This window comes from Camelina sativa, chromosome 20, assembly GCF_030686135.1.
Source record: "Camelina sativa cultivar CO46 ecotype springtype chromosome 20, ASM3068613v1".
Taxonomy (NCBI): Eukaryota; Viridiplantae; Streptophyta; class Magnoliopsida; order Brassicales; family Brassicaceae; genus Camelina; species Camelina sativa.
The window spans coordinates 26,127,751-26,143,503 of record NC_141899.1 but is presented as its reverse complement, the minus strand read 5'-3'; the positions used below and the strand labels follow the sequence as shown (position 1 = coordinate 26,143,503).

General features: G+C 35.1%; 3 protein-coding genes across 3 annotated transcripts; 2 read left to right on the top strand and 1 right to left on the bottom strand.

Annotated features, from left to right (window-relative positions):
- Positions 1-523: 523 nt before the first annotated feature.
- Positions 524-2,967, top strand: LOC104771323 (small ribosomal subunit protein bS1c). The gene is made up of 7 exons (XM_010495826.3): positions 524-1,050; positions 1,172-1,447; positions 1,563-1,643; positions 1,819-2,100; positions 2,176-2,286; positions 2,365-2,451; positions 2,705-2,967. The coding sequence occupies exons 1-7, from the start codon at positions 748-750 to the stop codon at positions 2,813-2,815; spliced, it is 1,251 nt and encodes a 416-aa protein (XP_010494128.1). The 5' UTR covers positions 524-747; the 3' UTR covers positions 2,816-2,967.
- A 2,504-nt stretch (positions 2,968-5,471) lies between these two features.
- On the bottom strand, positions 5,472-7,098 carry LOC104771321 (peroxygenase-like). The gene is made up of 6 exons (XM_010495825.3): positions 6,952-7,098; positions 6,520-6,669; positions 6,354-6,439; positions 6,142-6,236; positions 5,943-6,068; positions 5,472-5,868 (listed from the first exon to the last, which is right to left on the bottom strand). The coding sequence occupies exons 1-6, from the start codon at positions 7,058-7,060 to the stop codon at positions 5,718-5,720; spliced, it is 717 nt and encodes a 238-aa protein (XP_010494127.2). The 5' UTR covers positions 7,061-7,098; the 3' UTR covers positions 5,472-5,717.
- Positions 7,099-11,596: 4,498 nt separating this feature from the next.
- On the top strand, positions 11,597-14,613 carry LOC147919384 (uncharacterized). Its single transcript, XM_087503952.1, has 5 exons — positions 11,597-11,744; positions 11,828-11,884; positions 12,458-13,698; positions 13,816-13,924; positions 14,012-14,613. Exons 1-5 carry the CDS (start codon positions 11,597-11,599, stop codon positions 14,611-14,613), a joined length of 2,157 nt encoding a protein of 718 aa, XP_087360078.1.
- Positions 14,614-15,753: the final 1,140 nt, after the last annotated feature.

Here is a 15,753-nt window from a genome sequence, read left to right as displayed (position 1 = left end):
AACAAGAAAAGACTTACGAGTTCTGTGAGCTGGAGAATTGGAACCAGAGCTGTGAGCTTCTTCTATGGTGGAGAATCGAAATGAAACTGCAAGCAATGGATTCGAGCAATGGTCGAGCTTCTACAATGGAGTCGAACTTCGAGAGAGAATTTAGGGTTTGTAAATTTTAGAATTTAGGAAAATTAAAATTAAGGGTATTTTGGTCATTTATAAGGTTTGGATGAGTTTACTATAGCCAACTCTCATAAAAATCTCATCCAGAATTTCAAAATGTTTTGGATGAGTATTTAAAACGTATCCAGATATTGCATCCAGTTTATTTCTTAATTATCACTAAACAAACAATAACTTGTATCTGAATCTAGATAATGCATCTAGCACACCAAACGAACAGCACTTAACACCGACATCTACAAGAACAAGACATTGCACAATACTCAAATCCACAAATCCAGACCCAATTGCACAATTTCTCAGTTTCAAGACCCATATGGAAACTCGAAAGCGAGGGTTAGAGTATGCCAGGTTTTCTAACGTCACGCTGTTTAGATAACTAAAAGACGGCATGTAGTTTAATCCAAATCATGCTGTTTAGATGACTAAAAGACGGCACGTAGTTTCAATCCAGATCATCATCTCTAATTGTTTTTTTTATCTCTTCCCTTATCTAAATTCCAACGATAAAACGCAGGAGCCAAAGAAGAGGAACAGATAAAGATTATCTCGGTGAGTGAGTGAGACTCAACAATGGCGTATTTGGCTCAGCAATTCACGGGGTTGAGGTGTTCTCCACTCTCTACCTCTTCTAGGTTATCGAGGAGAGCATCCAAGAACTTTTTGCAGAACAAATCCACCTCCGTTTCTCCGACTATTGTCGCCGCTGTAGCGATGTCAAGCGGTCAAACAAAGGAGCGACTCGAGCTGAAGAAGATGTTCGAAGATGCTTATGAACGGTGCAGAACTGCTCCTATGGAAGGTGTTGCTTTCACTGTCGACGATTTCGCAGCTGCTATTGAACAATACGATTTCAATTCCGAAATCGGCACTAGGGTTTGTCTAATCTCTTTTTCTTATTGTTTTTTTTTTTTTTTAAATTCGCCTTCTGTTATATATGAAAATGTTGGTTCTGTAGAATTTGTGTATCTCATTGTGGTCAATGATGTTGTGTTAGGTAAAAGGAACAGTGTTCAAGACTGATGCAAATGGTGCATTAGTTGACATTTCTGCAAAATCATCGGCTTACTTGTCAGTAGAACAAGCGTGCATTCATAGAATTAAGCATGTGGAAGAAGCCGGTATTGTCCCTGGTATGGTGGAAGAGTTTGTCATCATAGGTGAAAATGAAAGTGATGACAGTTTGCTATTGAGCTTAAGGAATATTCAATACGAACTTGCTTGGGAACGATGCAGGCAGCTTCAGGCTGAGGATGTTATTGTCAAGGCTAAGGTACGTTTGTATCCTACTTTTGCTACTCTTGTTTTTTTTTTTTTTTTTTTTTTTTTTTTTTTTTTTTTTTTTTTTTTTTTCTGGTTTAATCTTAGCAATTGGATTATATGCCTAGGTTATTGGTGCCAACAAAGGTGGATTGGTGGCTCTTGTGGAAGGTCTTCGTGGATTTGTGCCATTTTCTCAGATTTCATCGGTTAGTATTGTCTCACAGCTGTTGAGATTTTAAGGATTATCAATAAGCAGGTTTTGTCAACCCGGATTCTTTGTTGATTTTAGGACAACACACAACCTGATATATTTTTTTCGTCAAACACACAATCTTGATATATAAGATGTGTTTTTTTTTCTACATTTTTTTTTTGGGCCAGAAAGCAGCAGCGGAAGAGCTTCTTGAAAAAGAAATACCTCTCAAGTTTGTGGAGGTTGATGAGGAACAAACAAAGCTTGTCCTCAGTAACCGTAAAGCTGTAGCAGATAGCCAGGCTCAGCTTGGAATTGGATCTGTGGTCCTTGGAGTTGTTCAGAGCTTGAAACCATATGGTGCCTTCATTGACATTGGTGGAATCAATGGGCTTCTTCATGTCAGTCAGATCAGTCATGACCGTGTCTCAGATATCGCAACTGTTCTTCAGCCTGGTGACACTTTGAAGGTCCTCCTCCACTGATATTCTTTTAAGATTTTTATTTCAGATGTTAAAACAGCATCCCTAACTTATAATGTATAGGTTATGATATTGAGCCATGACCGTGACAGAGGAAGAGTAAGTCTCTCCACAAAGAAGCTGGAGCCAACACCTGGTGATATGATTCGCAACCCAAAACTTGTTTTTGAGAAGGTAACTCTATTTTCATTGATATACTTTCCCGATTTTTCTCTTTTGTCTCAATCATTGCCACTTTCCTGCTATCCCAAGGCTGAGGAGATGGCTCAGACATTCAGACAGAGAATCGCGCAAGCAGAAGCTATGGCTCGTGCTGACATGCTTCGTTTCCAACCGGAGGTATGATTACCCACTTCTCTGTTCTTGTTTATCCATTCTTATTGATTTCTTATGGCAATCAAGCTCTAAAGATTGGTGTACATGTTTAGTAACTATCTAAGATACTTTTCATCTTATCTTATCACCACAACTGAGTTATTGGATTTCGAGAATTATGCTGTTCTTTTCGATATGTTGATTTGTTTAACGGAAGATAACCATACAAACTTTAAGGTCGTGGATAATAAATTCATGTTTTTGTGTGTTTGAGCAGAGCGGACTGACATTGAGTTCTGACGGGATACTAGGACCACTCGGATCTGAGTTACCGGATGATGGCGTGGATCTAACTGTCGACGACATCCCTTCTGCAGTTGATCTTTAGATTCTGAAGCTTTAGTGTACTTTTTGATACACAAAAACACCTCCTTGAGCTCATATTTAGTTTACTCCGACAAGACATTGTCCCGTGTGTATGTTTTCTTTTGTAATCGATATATTATATTCTATCACAACAACGTCAAGAAATTAGAAAAAGGCTTGGCGCAAGACCAAACAGAGGTGAGAGGACGCGGCCTGTGCCTGAAAGCATCGGTCTTAAAGAAACAGTATTGTTAAATATTTTGAAGTAACTAATAAGAGTTTAAACTATAAGTCTATAACCCTACCAATCTCATCTATAAAGGAGCAAAAGAGTGACTATTGAGTTTTTTTTCTCTCCAAATCATTTAAAAGAGAGACCAACGGTTGTTTCTTCTTCAACCTACTTTTGCATTGTGCTAACACCAAAGCTTAATTCTTTTATTCGGCCTTAATTGATGCGTTTGCAGCCCATCAATGAGTCAGGAACATGTCTCCAGGATAGAAACGAGCCAAGGCGGAGTATGAAGCTTTGCGTGAAGTGAGGTACTATGATTTGAATGTCAAAACGTCAGATACATCTAAATTAGAAAATGTGATAGTAGAAACCGCTAGTTATGTAGATAGTATTGTTAGAGGAGGTTCAGATTGTTTATCAGAAGATACTTTCTCCATTAAAATCTAAGAGCCAACATGTTTGATGAAACAGTTTATGGTGCAATAGACTGTATTAATAATTGGTCTATCTTCTAGAGTTAGGGGGATTGTGATGGAATCGTTGAAAATGAAGAACCGGTTAGGAGGACATCAAATAGTATAACATAAACTTATGTGGATTTGATGGAGAAATAACAGATCAAAATTTACACTATTTTGTTGATTAGAAGCAATGTTGATGATGGATATTGATATTATCACCACAAAAAGTCTGAAAGGATATATGATACAAGTACAACAATTACTCTTGTTTAAACAATCGTCCTTTCTTTTTTACTTGTTGATTCTACACTAATATTGATTATAACGAAAATAATATTATTTTTAAATAAATTTAAAATTAGACAAGTCTCTGTATAAATTAATTAACATAACGGTTCTATTAGTTAATAAACCATCTTAGTCTCAACATTATTAACTAGAAATTCCTCAAAATATTACATTTTTTTTTTCAAAAAATACCACACTTTAAGTGTTTTTTTCGAAAATACCACAAAATGTTTTTTTTTTCCAAAAAATACTACAAACACAAAAAATTGAATTTTAAGTATTTAGAATTTATTTTTCTAGGTTTGGATTGACAAAATTTAGATTTAGGGTATAGTTTTTAGAGGTAAAGTTTAGTGTTTACAATTTAGGATTTAGTTTTGAATGTAAACACTTTAATTTTGATATCTCTAGGTCTTGTCACCAAAAATTTAATTTTGTGGTATTTTTAGAAAATAAAACTAAAAGTGGTGTTTTTGAGAAAAATAAACTTATTTTAGTTTAATTTTGTATTACTTTTGGAAAAAATCTCATATTTGTAGTAATTTTGAAAAATATAATTGACATTTTAAGTATTCAACTTGACATTTTAAGTAATTTGTGTAAAATTTACAAATCCTATGTTATTCAATCATGGATTTTAAAAATTCCATTACAATTCACTGTTATTGAACTGATGATTTAAAAATCTACTTTAAAATCCACTGTTATTCAAAACAGTTTGTGGATTTGGATTTTAATAATTTTTAGGGATTCTGAAAGATTTGAGTGGATTTGTTTAGTTAAAAATACAGAAATTCAAATCTCTTTTTTAGGTGGGATTTGAAAGAATTTTACCATAAATCATATCAACTTCCCTAAAATCTATCAAAATTCAAAATTTCTTAAATCCCATAAAATCCTCCAAAATCATGGTTTCAATACACCCCCTAAAAGTAGGCATGACCACGGTTACGGTTATCACTGTTACAGTTAATTAACCACCGGTTACGGTTATAAATTTTGTTTAACCTTAACTATAACGTTTAATAAACGGTTAAATGGTTACGGTTAAATACGGTTCCGGTTGAAGTGGTTACGGTTATATACGGTTACGGTTATTTGATAATATGATACGGTTGATATTATTTAATGATATAATAGAACTGATATTATTTATTTATAATTAATATGTACTCATATTTCTTTATATCATATGATTCATATTAAATAATTAATTATTAGTATATAGTACTATATTTTTAAAGCGGTTACGGTTAACAAATTACGGTTTAACTATGCGGTTAACCAACGGTTTTGATACGGTTATGGTTAATTAACGGTTATGATTAATATAATTTAACCATATATTTACGGTTAATGGTTACAGTTTTTAACTATTTTATGCGGTTACGGTTTGATACGGTCCGGTTATAGTTCGAAATATGGTTACGGTTTAATTTTGGTCATGTTGACCTAAAAGTGGTATTTTTGGAAGAAAAAAAATTATTTTAGTGATATTTACGAGAATTATCCATTATTAAATTGTAGAAATTTTATTTGTATTTTGAAGTGTGTTAGGGAAGATAATTTGTTTCAAATTTTGACGACTAGAGATTCGACATAAGGAGTTTAGGTTCCATGTGGTGTTGTTGGTTATTAGTTTTGGTACTTTGAGTCCCTTGAAAATACCCAAAAACATAAAACACAGTGACACATTGAGAATCTTGATATCCCTCAAATAAAGCAGTCACCAAAGTCCATAAACTAAAAGAATAATCTCAAAAGGATAATTTCTAAAAAAATTATCAAGAATAATCTAGCAAGGTAAGAAATTTAGGTGACAAAAAGTTACCATCTGAATTAATTAATGATTTGTTTTATGTTTTGGTTAAGATATTAAAAAAGGTTACTTAAGATATGAAACTGCCTAAAACTCAAGAAACGGGTATGCGTGTCATCCATCATTCAGTCTTTTTAGCAGAAGCTCTCGCCTTGACGCAGTAGTCGAACAAGCTCCCATCGAAGCATCTCCTAACTGCTTCTTTGGATAAGTAACCATTCTCATCTTTGGCCAGTAGGTACAGTACTCCCCACTCCATTTTACTCGCTGCCCTGTGTTTCCAATTTCACGCCATTAAGAGAGAGATAGAGAAAGGCCATAAGAAAGAGAAAAAGATTGGACTGACCAGCCAAAGAAATCGAATGCGTTGCGGTTAGCCTCGGTCATTTGCCACAGCTCAAAACGGGTTAGCTTGTCAGGCACTGAACGTGCATACTTACTGAACATGTTCTCCAGATTTGCAGGAATGTACCTGAAGATTTTGACACTTATAACCACAAGTCCAAAAGTATCATCATGGACAAAGGTTATATTGAGAGACGAACCTTCCTTCAGTGTCGTAAGTCGAGGTGTCGCTTCCATGTTTGGCTCTGTGGATGTTCTTGATGTAAATCGGGAAGGTGTAAGAAGGCACCCAAGTCTGGTGTTCGAACAAGAAAATAAAGTAAACATCTTGACATCTTGAGAGGAACCAAAGAGATAAAAGACACTAACTCATCAACATCTTAATTGAGATGTTTATAAGAAATTAACTTACTGGCATTGTGGCGTAACTCATTGTAAGATGCACAATGAGTGTTAGAAAGAAACTAGAAACCACGTTGAAACCAAGTGCTCTAAATCCTGAGCATTGCAAAAGAGACTATAATAAAATCTTTTTATTCTTGATTTTTCATCAATTGTTCTAAGATGTTTATTGATACCTCTAAATGTCTCCCATGGGTAAATGATACCATCACCGTCCTGGTCAAAGAAAGCGACGTGTTGTTGAAGAACAGACATGTCCTGGTGCTTGTGTCCCCTTGTGCCATTCACGTTTTCCATGTCTGGTGCAACCATTGCTCGAGGCAAATCTGATTTTCCAATCAGCCAAATAAAATTATTCAGAACAATTTTGTTTGTTTTTAATTATTATTCAGAAAAACCACAAGACGTGAATCTTACACATTTTTTTAATGAATGTAAAGCTGTATTGAAAAAAAAAAACCTGTTTTTCTTGAGAAAAAAAAATAGTATATACAATAAATGCGTCAAAGTGGGTGGAAACTGGAGAAAGTTTTTAGATCAAATTATGAATACAACTTGGACATTGAAAAAAAAAAAATAAGAGCAAAAGATAAAGAAAATATACGAACATGGCTTGGGGAGACGATCGTCAAGATCAGTACGGACTGGCCTCTCAGCAGTGACGGGGGCTTTCTCAGCGACCGTAGCAATCGACTCTGCTCCTGCGTCTGTCGCCATCGCTCGTTCTCGTTTAGTATATGTGGTTTGTGGGAGAGTTAAAAAGGCCTTCTTTTTTAATTATATAGAGAGATCTGATGTGCTAACCGATTCCAAATAAATCGCGGGAGTTGCTTCGCTCTTGAACAAGCACTCTTTTGTTGACACGTGTTTCTATGACTAAGCAATGTTGTTTTTTTAAATAAGAGTTAAAACTAGATTTTAATTCGCGGTATACCGCATGTATATAATTTTTATTATTATTTCTATTTTATATTGTATTTCTTTTGTTAAATATTTGATGTTTTGCAAATAGAGGAATAACTAAATTTTTTGACCGTTTGTGTAGCTAAATGTTTATATTTATTTTTTAACCCGTAATATACTTCATGACTATTTGTTTGTTATATTTAGTTTGTTTTGTTTAGTGTTTGAGATTTTATTTTGATTTTTAATTATTATAACAAAAAAATAAGGATCTAAATACATAATAAGTCATTTATACGCTATGATTAAGTCACATTTTTCCTAATGATTTAATTATTTTACACAATCTTAGTTAAATCAACTTAATTTTATATGTCAAATATTCTAATATTAATAGTGTTGACAAATAATTAAATGAGGATTTAACCCGTGTTAGCACAAATTTAATGATAGTTTATTAATTCCAGCATATCGTCTTTATAACCCATCTATTATATAACCATATTGTATAGTATTTTGAACTTTTTTAATTTTACATATTCGTAATATTTTAAAATTTTATTAAGTTTATATATATTAATTATAATATTTAAATAAATGTGATCGAAGTTCTTCTTACGTTAAAAATTAAAACTCACATGTTTTGGAAAACAAAATAGGAATCAAATTGTTGTTTTCTTGGTTTGCAAAAGATTCATAGATAGAATATTTTCAATACACAATAGAAGGTGTAGTTAAATATATCATATTTTGTGTTTCCATATTGATTTTGCTATAATTTTTTAGTTGAAATGGAATGCAAAATATTTAGGAAAGAAAATCTGAAGTAATGTTATTTTGGAAACTTTTGAAGGGTTAATATTGTAAATAAAAATTTAAATAAGTAAAACTAAAAGGACATAACACAAAATGTACTTCAAAAATGTTAATATAGATAATATTCCTCAATTTCTTAAAACAGAAATTACAAAAGTAATATACCCTATATATTAACAGAGAAACACATTTGTAAACATTACTACTAATAAAAGGGACATATTGAGCCCTCTAAAAGTGTCCACCTAAGCAAAATGTGAAGCCTTATGAAGAAGCCACGTCAGCAGTTCTCAAATCTAATTCCTCTATGCCTTCAATTTATCTTTACGAATGCAAATGATTTTTTTGAAAAACTTAATAATTAAATACCAAAATTTTCTCCGACAATAATAACAAATACAACCATTTTTGCTTCAACGATTAAATGAAAAAGAAACAGAATGGAATACCCAATCGCTCTCAGCCTTTTAGGCCCAATTTTGTTCAGTGGGCTTATGAACACATTACATTTACGATTACACTGTTTTTGCAATCATCATCAATTCATCATCATCGTAACTTCTTCTCTGCGTATACCCTAAAGAAAAGTACCACCGTTTCAAATCTCGAATCTCCACCATCTCAAATCTTTTCAGCTTCCTAGAGCCTGCAATGAAGACCACCGTTTCCACTAAAAGTACTTCATTGCCCACTCTTCTTACACTTCAATGAGCATTACAATTCCATTATTATCTCCTCTTCCCATACCCTATAAAACCACCACCGCCGTAATGAAGCCATCACCACTACTACTTTGTGAAACCACCTTCAAAACCAACCATGGCATCAGCATCTATCTCCATCCCTGGAAAAAAGAAAAAAAACATAACATACTTCTAACTACCAAAAAAAACAACTAACTTAGACCAACCTCTACGTAGGTGCTGTAACTCTTAGCTCAACATCTGCTTCTCGCGTCTTCTTCGACACCGACATTGCTGAAACCACAGAGTTTATAACATGGTATGTTTACACTTACTCTTACAATTTCTCACATCACACATTCATCCCTTACTTTTGAAAAAAACCTACCCAATCATCAGGTTAAGTGAACAAGATCCAACTTTTGGGAGCTCATCCACTGCCGTAACCAAGCTTAAAACATTGACGATAAATGAGCTTAATGAATTTATCGAAAAGGATATCCCACAGGTACCTACTAAACTATCTCATAACTTTGCTTTCTCGCTTCACGTACACTTCCAAGACCTCTAAAAAAAAAAGTGCAACAGAAAATCAACTTTGTATGCTCTGTCACCATCATCAAGATACTTGGCGAATCTGGCTGGAATTATGTTTCTTGCACCTACTGCAATACAATGTTGGAAGAATCAGACACTAAATTGATTTGCACAACTTGTAACAAACTTAACAAGGTTGGGATGCTAAGGTATTTCCAGTTATTTAAAACACAACATACACATCTCCACCATATTGTGGGACACCTATTTACGAAGCTAAACCCTTCACGTTATCTACGAATGTCTGTTCAGGTACCGTTTTGAAGTATTAGTCTCTGATGCCAACAACGACGTCGCGACCTTTGTCATTTTCGACCGTGAAGGTTTACACTTTGTCGGAAGAAGAGCTGCTGAAGTTTTCTCACTAGAATTCCCTGAGGTAATTATTATTTAATATTTACCAAACAAAGAAGAAACAAGAAAACCATAAACCAACTGATAACCATTTTATCAAATTATTACTAGGGTGATGATTCTGACGACTCTGGAAAAATTAGCAAGAAGACACCACAATGTATCCTAGACATTGTTGGTCGCTCATGCAAATTTCAGGTTAAGCTGACAGAATACAATTTCCGGGCAACCCGTCAAACTTTCACTGTCAATCGTATAGTGGAGGATAATATTAACATCCATAGCAAACCATCTGAGAAAGACATTGGAGGAGATATGGGAGGCAAGGAACCCGGGCAACCTACAAAAGCTTCAAGTGGAAAGTCGAAGAATAAGGTTGAGCACTTACAACTGGAAGACAACAATGACAACAAGACCGAGAAACGCCAACGCCACAACACCTGAATCCGTGACTAAATCTCATAATACCCTTGACGTGCAACTCGACCAGCTTTTATTAATGAGTTTTTCGTTTCCTGCTTTTTTGAAATTCTACCTTTCTCTTCCACTTATCAAATAAAACTTTTGCTGCTTATACCATATGAGTGTCGCATTTTATCTAAGTTTATAGTTTTACGGGAACTAAAAATATTACCATCTTATTGAAAAACCATAAATACAGTTACTGTTTTCTTATTGTCAAAAATTGAAAAATCTATTACAATTACAAAGTAAGATCCAACTTTACTTTACTACTTTGCATCTGTGTAGAGAACACCCACACCCACAAGTTTGTGTTCAGAACACCTTCACCGGCAAGAGTTCAGATACTACATGAAGTAGTTGAAAATTCTATTTCACTCATTAAAATTAATTATATTCTACTTAATCGATATTACTCTGCACAAATAAATCTTAAAATTATTAAATTTTTTTAAAAAAAAACGTTTAAATGATAAACGTCTTTTTAAAAGGCCATACTCATAAACAGTCCCAACTCTTAATAATTCAAACCAATTACATGAAAAAAAAACAGCAAAAACAGAATTAGACTCGCTTAGTCAGCCTTATCAGGTTGTGTAATTGAAACGATTGAAAAGTAAGAGAAACGTACAATAAACAATAATAATATCTACCCCACTCTTAATTAAATTTCACATTCAATCTACACAGTTACAGTCCTGACTAATGAAAAGTGAAACATCCAAACAAATATATTCTCTCTCGAAAAAAATAAACAAACAGAAACACAAAGGCCTAAAAATCCCACTTCCTTCTGTCTCTGCAAGATCCCTACACTACATTTGAGTTCATGCTAATAAGACCAATTCCCTGCTCAAAAGTTATACACTATAAAGCATTAAGAAGATAGTTTTCCAAACTCAGAACTTTATTGTATGTTTGCAGGTTTTGGCCAACTTTGCAACTAGATCAAACCATGCGTAATACAAATAAAAAAAAGAGACAACGTGAAGAAACATACTCAATCGACCAATTACATGGTAAGCTTAAATCCACCAAATATCTTACTATTTCAAATATGCAAGAAAATACCACACCACAATCCTTCCAAACCGTACTAATTTTTTCTCACAGGGCAAACAAAACGACCACGCCGGCCCAAACACTTGCCAATACCTGCAGGAACACCAGCAACCATTGCTTATCATTGTACTGTCCTTATTAAACTTTACCAACAACAAAAAAAGACCACTCAACTCTTCTCTAATCGAAATGCATGTATTCTGAAATACAGGTGGATGCATCAGCTGCTGCAAAATTGGTAACCCTAAACCACAACAGCCAAACTTATTCACCTACAGATGTCAAAAATTTAAAATAGTAGAAAAGGATTTGCTCAATAATCCTAATTTATAATACCTTGATTTGCTATACAGTCAGTTATAACACTGCACGCTCTATGAGGAAAGCAATCTTGCTTTCTAAACGATGGGATCAAAAACAACGGCAATCATCTACTCAACTGGTCGGTTCAAGTTCTTCAAGCAGCAACAACAAAAAACCTGCCACCAAGAAAAACACACCACGGTCACAAAGAAGGAACAAAGGTACAAATCTTTAAAACTTAATTTCTCTATACTATATCTAGCCAACGTTCTACCTTAAAAGAATTTACAAACTCTTTATGCAGTCACACCAAAACAAGGGAGGCAAATTAATCATCCACCTACTACTAAGTACTATGATTGTAAGTTTTTTACATCCCTAACGAGATACAGTAAAACACACAGCATGTTATCATAATAACACTTACAATTGCAATTACATTTTCGAAAAAACTATAGGTGGCTGTGAGAGATGCTCAGAATATGGTAACCATCAAAACTCTTTTCCTGATATCATTGTAGCCATTGTACATACATTATACTAAATTACAAACTCACAAATTACAAAATGCTTTCTAATTTCTTCTGCAGTAAGGCGTAAAAATGCACAAACAATGAGAAGGGCTATCATTTTGTCAAAAAGATTAAGCAAAAAAAAAAAAGGTACCCTATCATCCCTAACAAAACAAAAAACAGAAATTAAAAACCATCAAACTAACAAACCCATAAAAAAACCACAGGTCCTACTACAAGTTCCCAACAGTTATCAAGACAACAGAGAAAACAACTCCAAGGTCAGTCTTCTTCATCTCACCTCTAACTCAGAATATTATTAACTTGATATCGAATTAGCTTAGAGAATATAGTTTTGTCGTTTCTCTCTGTAACGGAGCAAGTTCTACTACTAAAATAATTTATAATTACCCCCACTACAGATTCATTAGCAGAGGAAAACCCAATCCTAGAGTGCATCCATTGTAAAGCTTTGGTCTGGTATTCAGAAAAAACTGGCACTGATCCAACCACTGGAGAGCCAATCTTCACAATATGTTGTCAACAAGGCCGTGTCAAACTCCCCCCAATAAAAGAAACTCCAAAGTATTTGGCATACCTACATGCCAATAGCTTGACGTTCCGTATCAATATACGAATTTACAATGCCATCCTTGCATTCACGTCAATGGGAGCACAAATAGATCACAATGTAACCTATGCAACTGGCCCACCAGTTTTCAGAATACATGGCCAAGTCTACCACCGCATAGGCTCGCTTCTACCTATGCCCGGAGAGAACCCCAAGTTCTTGCAAATGTATATCATAGACACAGAAAATGAAGTCTCAAACCGTATGAAAACTGTGTCAGGAGGAGGTTCAACTGCAGACCTACAGGAAGACATAGTTGCAGGTTTGGTTGCAATGTTAGACGAATATAATTGTTTGTGCATGTTTTTCCGGAAAACACGAGACCGATTCAAAGAAACAAATGTTGAAGAGTTGCGGCTACATTTGGTTGATAAAAAAGGAAAAGGGAAACAATATGATCGCCCTGATATTCAAGAGGTTGCAGGATTAATAGTAGGCGATTTCACAAACAATATTGGTCACAGGGATATTGTCTTGGAGTTACAGCCAAACAACCTACAACAAATAAAGGATGATCACCCTTTGCTCATGAGTTTACAGTACCCGTTGTTATTCCCATATGGAGAATTTGGCTACCATACTGAAATACATCATGCAGTTACACAGGTAGGCGAACGCAGAAGAAGCTTCATTAGTATAAGAAAATACTACGCTTACCAAATCCAAACAAGACTCAGAGAAGGATTGACACTAATCAGAGGAGGCCGCCTCCTACACCAATATATAGTTGATGCATATACATCTATAGAACAAGAAAGACTTCGATGGGCAAAGAACAATCAAGACCAACTAAGAGCAGACTTATACAACAATGTATTCGATGCAGTGGGTAAAGGAGATACAGATGCTAAAAAAATAGGGAAAAGGATAATCCTACCGTCCAGTTTTACAGGAGGCCCTCGGTACATGATAGAGAAATATCATGATGCAATGGCAATTTGTCGGACATATGGGAATCCAAGTTTGTTCATTACCATGACAGCAAACCCAAACTGGAAGGAAATAAAGGAACATCTAGCAACTTACGGCGAGGTTTCAGGTAATTAAGATTTAATATATATAGATTTATATTGATTTAATAACTTACGGTGAGGTTTACGGGCTATAATGCACAAATATATATAGATTTTTCTAGCAACTTACGACGAGGTTTCAGGTAATGAACGCCCTGATGTTGAATGTCGCGTTTTCCAAATGAAACTCAAACAATTTCTTAAAGACCTCGAAAAAGGGACATTTTTCAACCCATGTGTTGCAGGTACGTAACAAACGTTAACCCAAACTATATATATATATTCTTTAAAATTTGTGAAGACAATATATAACACTGTTAATAATTTTGCAGTATTACACACAATCGAGTTTCAAAAGAGAGGGTTGCCACATGCACATATTCTTCTATGGTTTGATAAAACCTCCAAGATACCAACAGCGGCTGAAATTGATTCGATAATCTCGGCTGAACTGCCAATCAAAACAGAAGACCCTGTAGGATTTGAGCTTGTGGAGAAACACATGATGCATGGACCATGTGGGAAGGATCGCCCATCATCACCTTGCATGGCTAATCAAGTATGTTCCAAAAAGTATCCACGTTCCTACACAGAATTCACAAGTATAGACAAATCTGGTTATATTGTCTACCGCCGGCGCCAGACCACAGACAACTTCATCATGAAGGGTGGGAAAAAGCTAGATAACCAATATGTTGTTCTACATAACATTGCCATCTTGAAGAAATATGAGGCCCACATCAATGTCGAATGGTGCAACACGACAAATGCGGTAAAATATCTGTTCAAGTATATCACAAAAGGAGTGGATAAGGCAACCATTTTGATTGAGACAGGTTCAACAAATACATCGACAAATGAAAATTCTCAAAAATTTGTCAAGGAAAGAGATGAAATCCAGGAGTATCTTGATTGTCGGTATTTGTCATTGTGAAGCAATGTGGCGTTCATTTGCATACCACATTCACAAACGGAAGCCAGCGGTTCAGAAGTTAATTATCCACCTCGAAGACCAACAAACAGTGACTTACAAGAATACACAGAAACTAGACCAAGTCCTATCTAGATATGGAATATGGAATTGACAAGACAATGTTCACTGAGTGGATGGAAATGAACAAACGTTGTGAACACGCCAGGACGCTGACATATATCGAATTCCCAAAATATTATGTCTGGGATGCAGATGAGAAAGAATGGCATCGCAGACGTCGTCGTAATAATTCAGGGAGAGTTCAGACCATAGGCAGAATTGTTAATATTCACCCAAACGCTGGTCAGCTATACTACCTAAGAATATTGGTCAATGTTGTCATAGGTCCAACCTGCTACGATGACATATTGACAGTGGGTGGTGTGAAGCAAAAAAGTTTTAAAGAAGCATGCAGGGCTAGAGGTATACTAGACAACGATAAGGAGTGGCTTAAAGTAATGGATGAGTCAACTCAATGGGCAACTCCAAATCAGTTACGCCATCTATTTGTCCTTCTCCTAATCTACTGTGAGGTGGCTAACCCATTACGTTTATGGGAAAACTGTTGGAAATCATTAGCTGAAGGCATTCTTGAAAAACAACGCCGGGAATTTGGATTTAAGAAGCTTACTTTAAACGAAGATGAACTGCAGCAGTATACTTTGATAGAAGTCGAATTACTTCTGCACCAACACGATCGCTCCCTCACAGATTTCCCAGAAATGCCAACACCTGATAAGAAAATTTTGAAAGCCCTCGGTAACAGCTTGCTGAAACAAGAATCATTGTACGACACAAAAAAAGAAAACGAAGAGCATCAAAGTCACTTCCAACTACTAAACAGTCAGCAGAGAACAGTTTATGATGCAGTCCTTGAATCAGTAACCAAGAACTCGGGTAAATTATTCTTCCTTAACGGACCGGGTGGAACTGGGAAAACTTTTGTCTACAAAACAATAATCGCAAAGCTAAGATCATCCAAACAAGTGGTCCTACCTGTAGCGTCATCGGGCATCGCAGCATTACTATTACCAAGTGGTAGAACAGCACATTCAAGATTTAAGATACCACTAAATCTTACAGAAGATTCAATGTGCGATA

Excerpts from the sequence above, each read along its gene's own strand:
- LOC104771323 (XM_010495826.3), top strand. The coding sequence starts at position 748 with ATGGCGTATTTGGCTCAGCAATTCACGGGGTTGAGGTGTTCTCCACTC. Across the intron at positions 1,448-1,562 it reads ATGTTATTGTCAAGGCTAAG|GTTATTGGTGCCAACAAAGG; the intron begins GTACGTTTGTAT and ends TTATATGCCTAG. Across the intron at positions 1,644-1,818 it reads CATTTTCTCAGATTTCATCG|AAAGCAGCAGCGGAAGAGCT; the intron begins GTTAGTATTGTC and ends TTTTTGGGCCAG.
- LOC104771321 (XM_010495825.3), bottom strand. The coding sequence starts at position 7,060 with ATGGCGACAGACGCAGGAGCAGAGTCGATTGCTACGGTCGCTGAGAAA. Across the intron at positions 6,237-6,353 it reads TGAGTTACGCCACAATGCCA|ACTTGGGTGCCTTCTTACAC; the intron begins GTAAGTTAATTT and ends TTCGAACACCAG. Across the intron at positions 6,069-6,141 it reads ACTTACGACACTGAAGGAAG|GTACATTCCTGCAAATCTGG; the intron begins GTTCGTCTCTCA and ends CAAAATCTTCAG.
- LOC147919384 (XM_087503952.1), top strand. The coding sequence starts at position 11,597 with ATGAGGAAAGCAATCTTGCTTTCTAAACGATGGGATCAAAAACAACGG. Across the intron at positions 11,745-11,827 it reads GTCACAAAGAAGGAACAAAG|TCACACCAAAACAAGGGAGG; the intron begins GTACAAATCTTT and ends CTCTTTATGCAG. Across the intron at positions 13,699-13,815 it reads ATCTAGCAACTTACGGCGAG|GTTTCAGGTAATGAACGCCC; the intron begins GTTTCAGGTAAT and ends ACTTACGACGAG.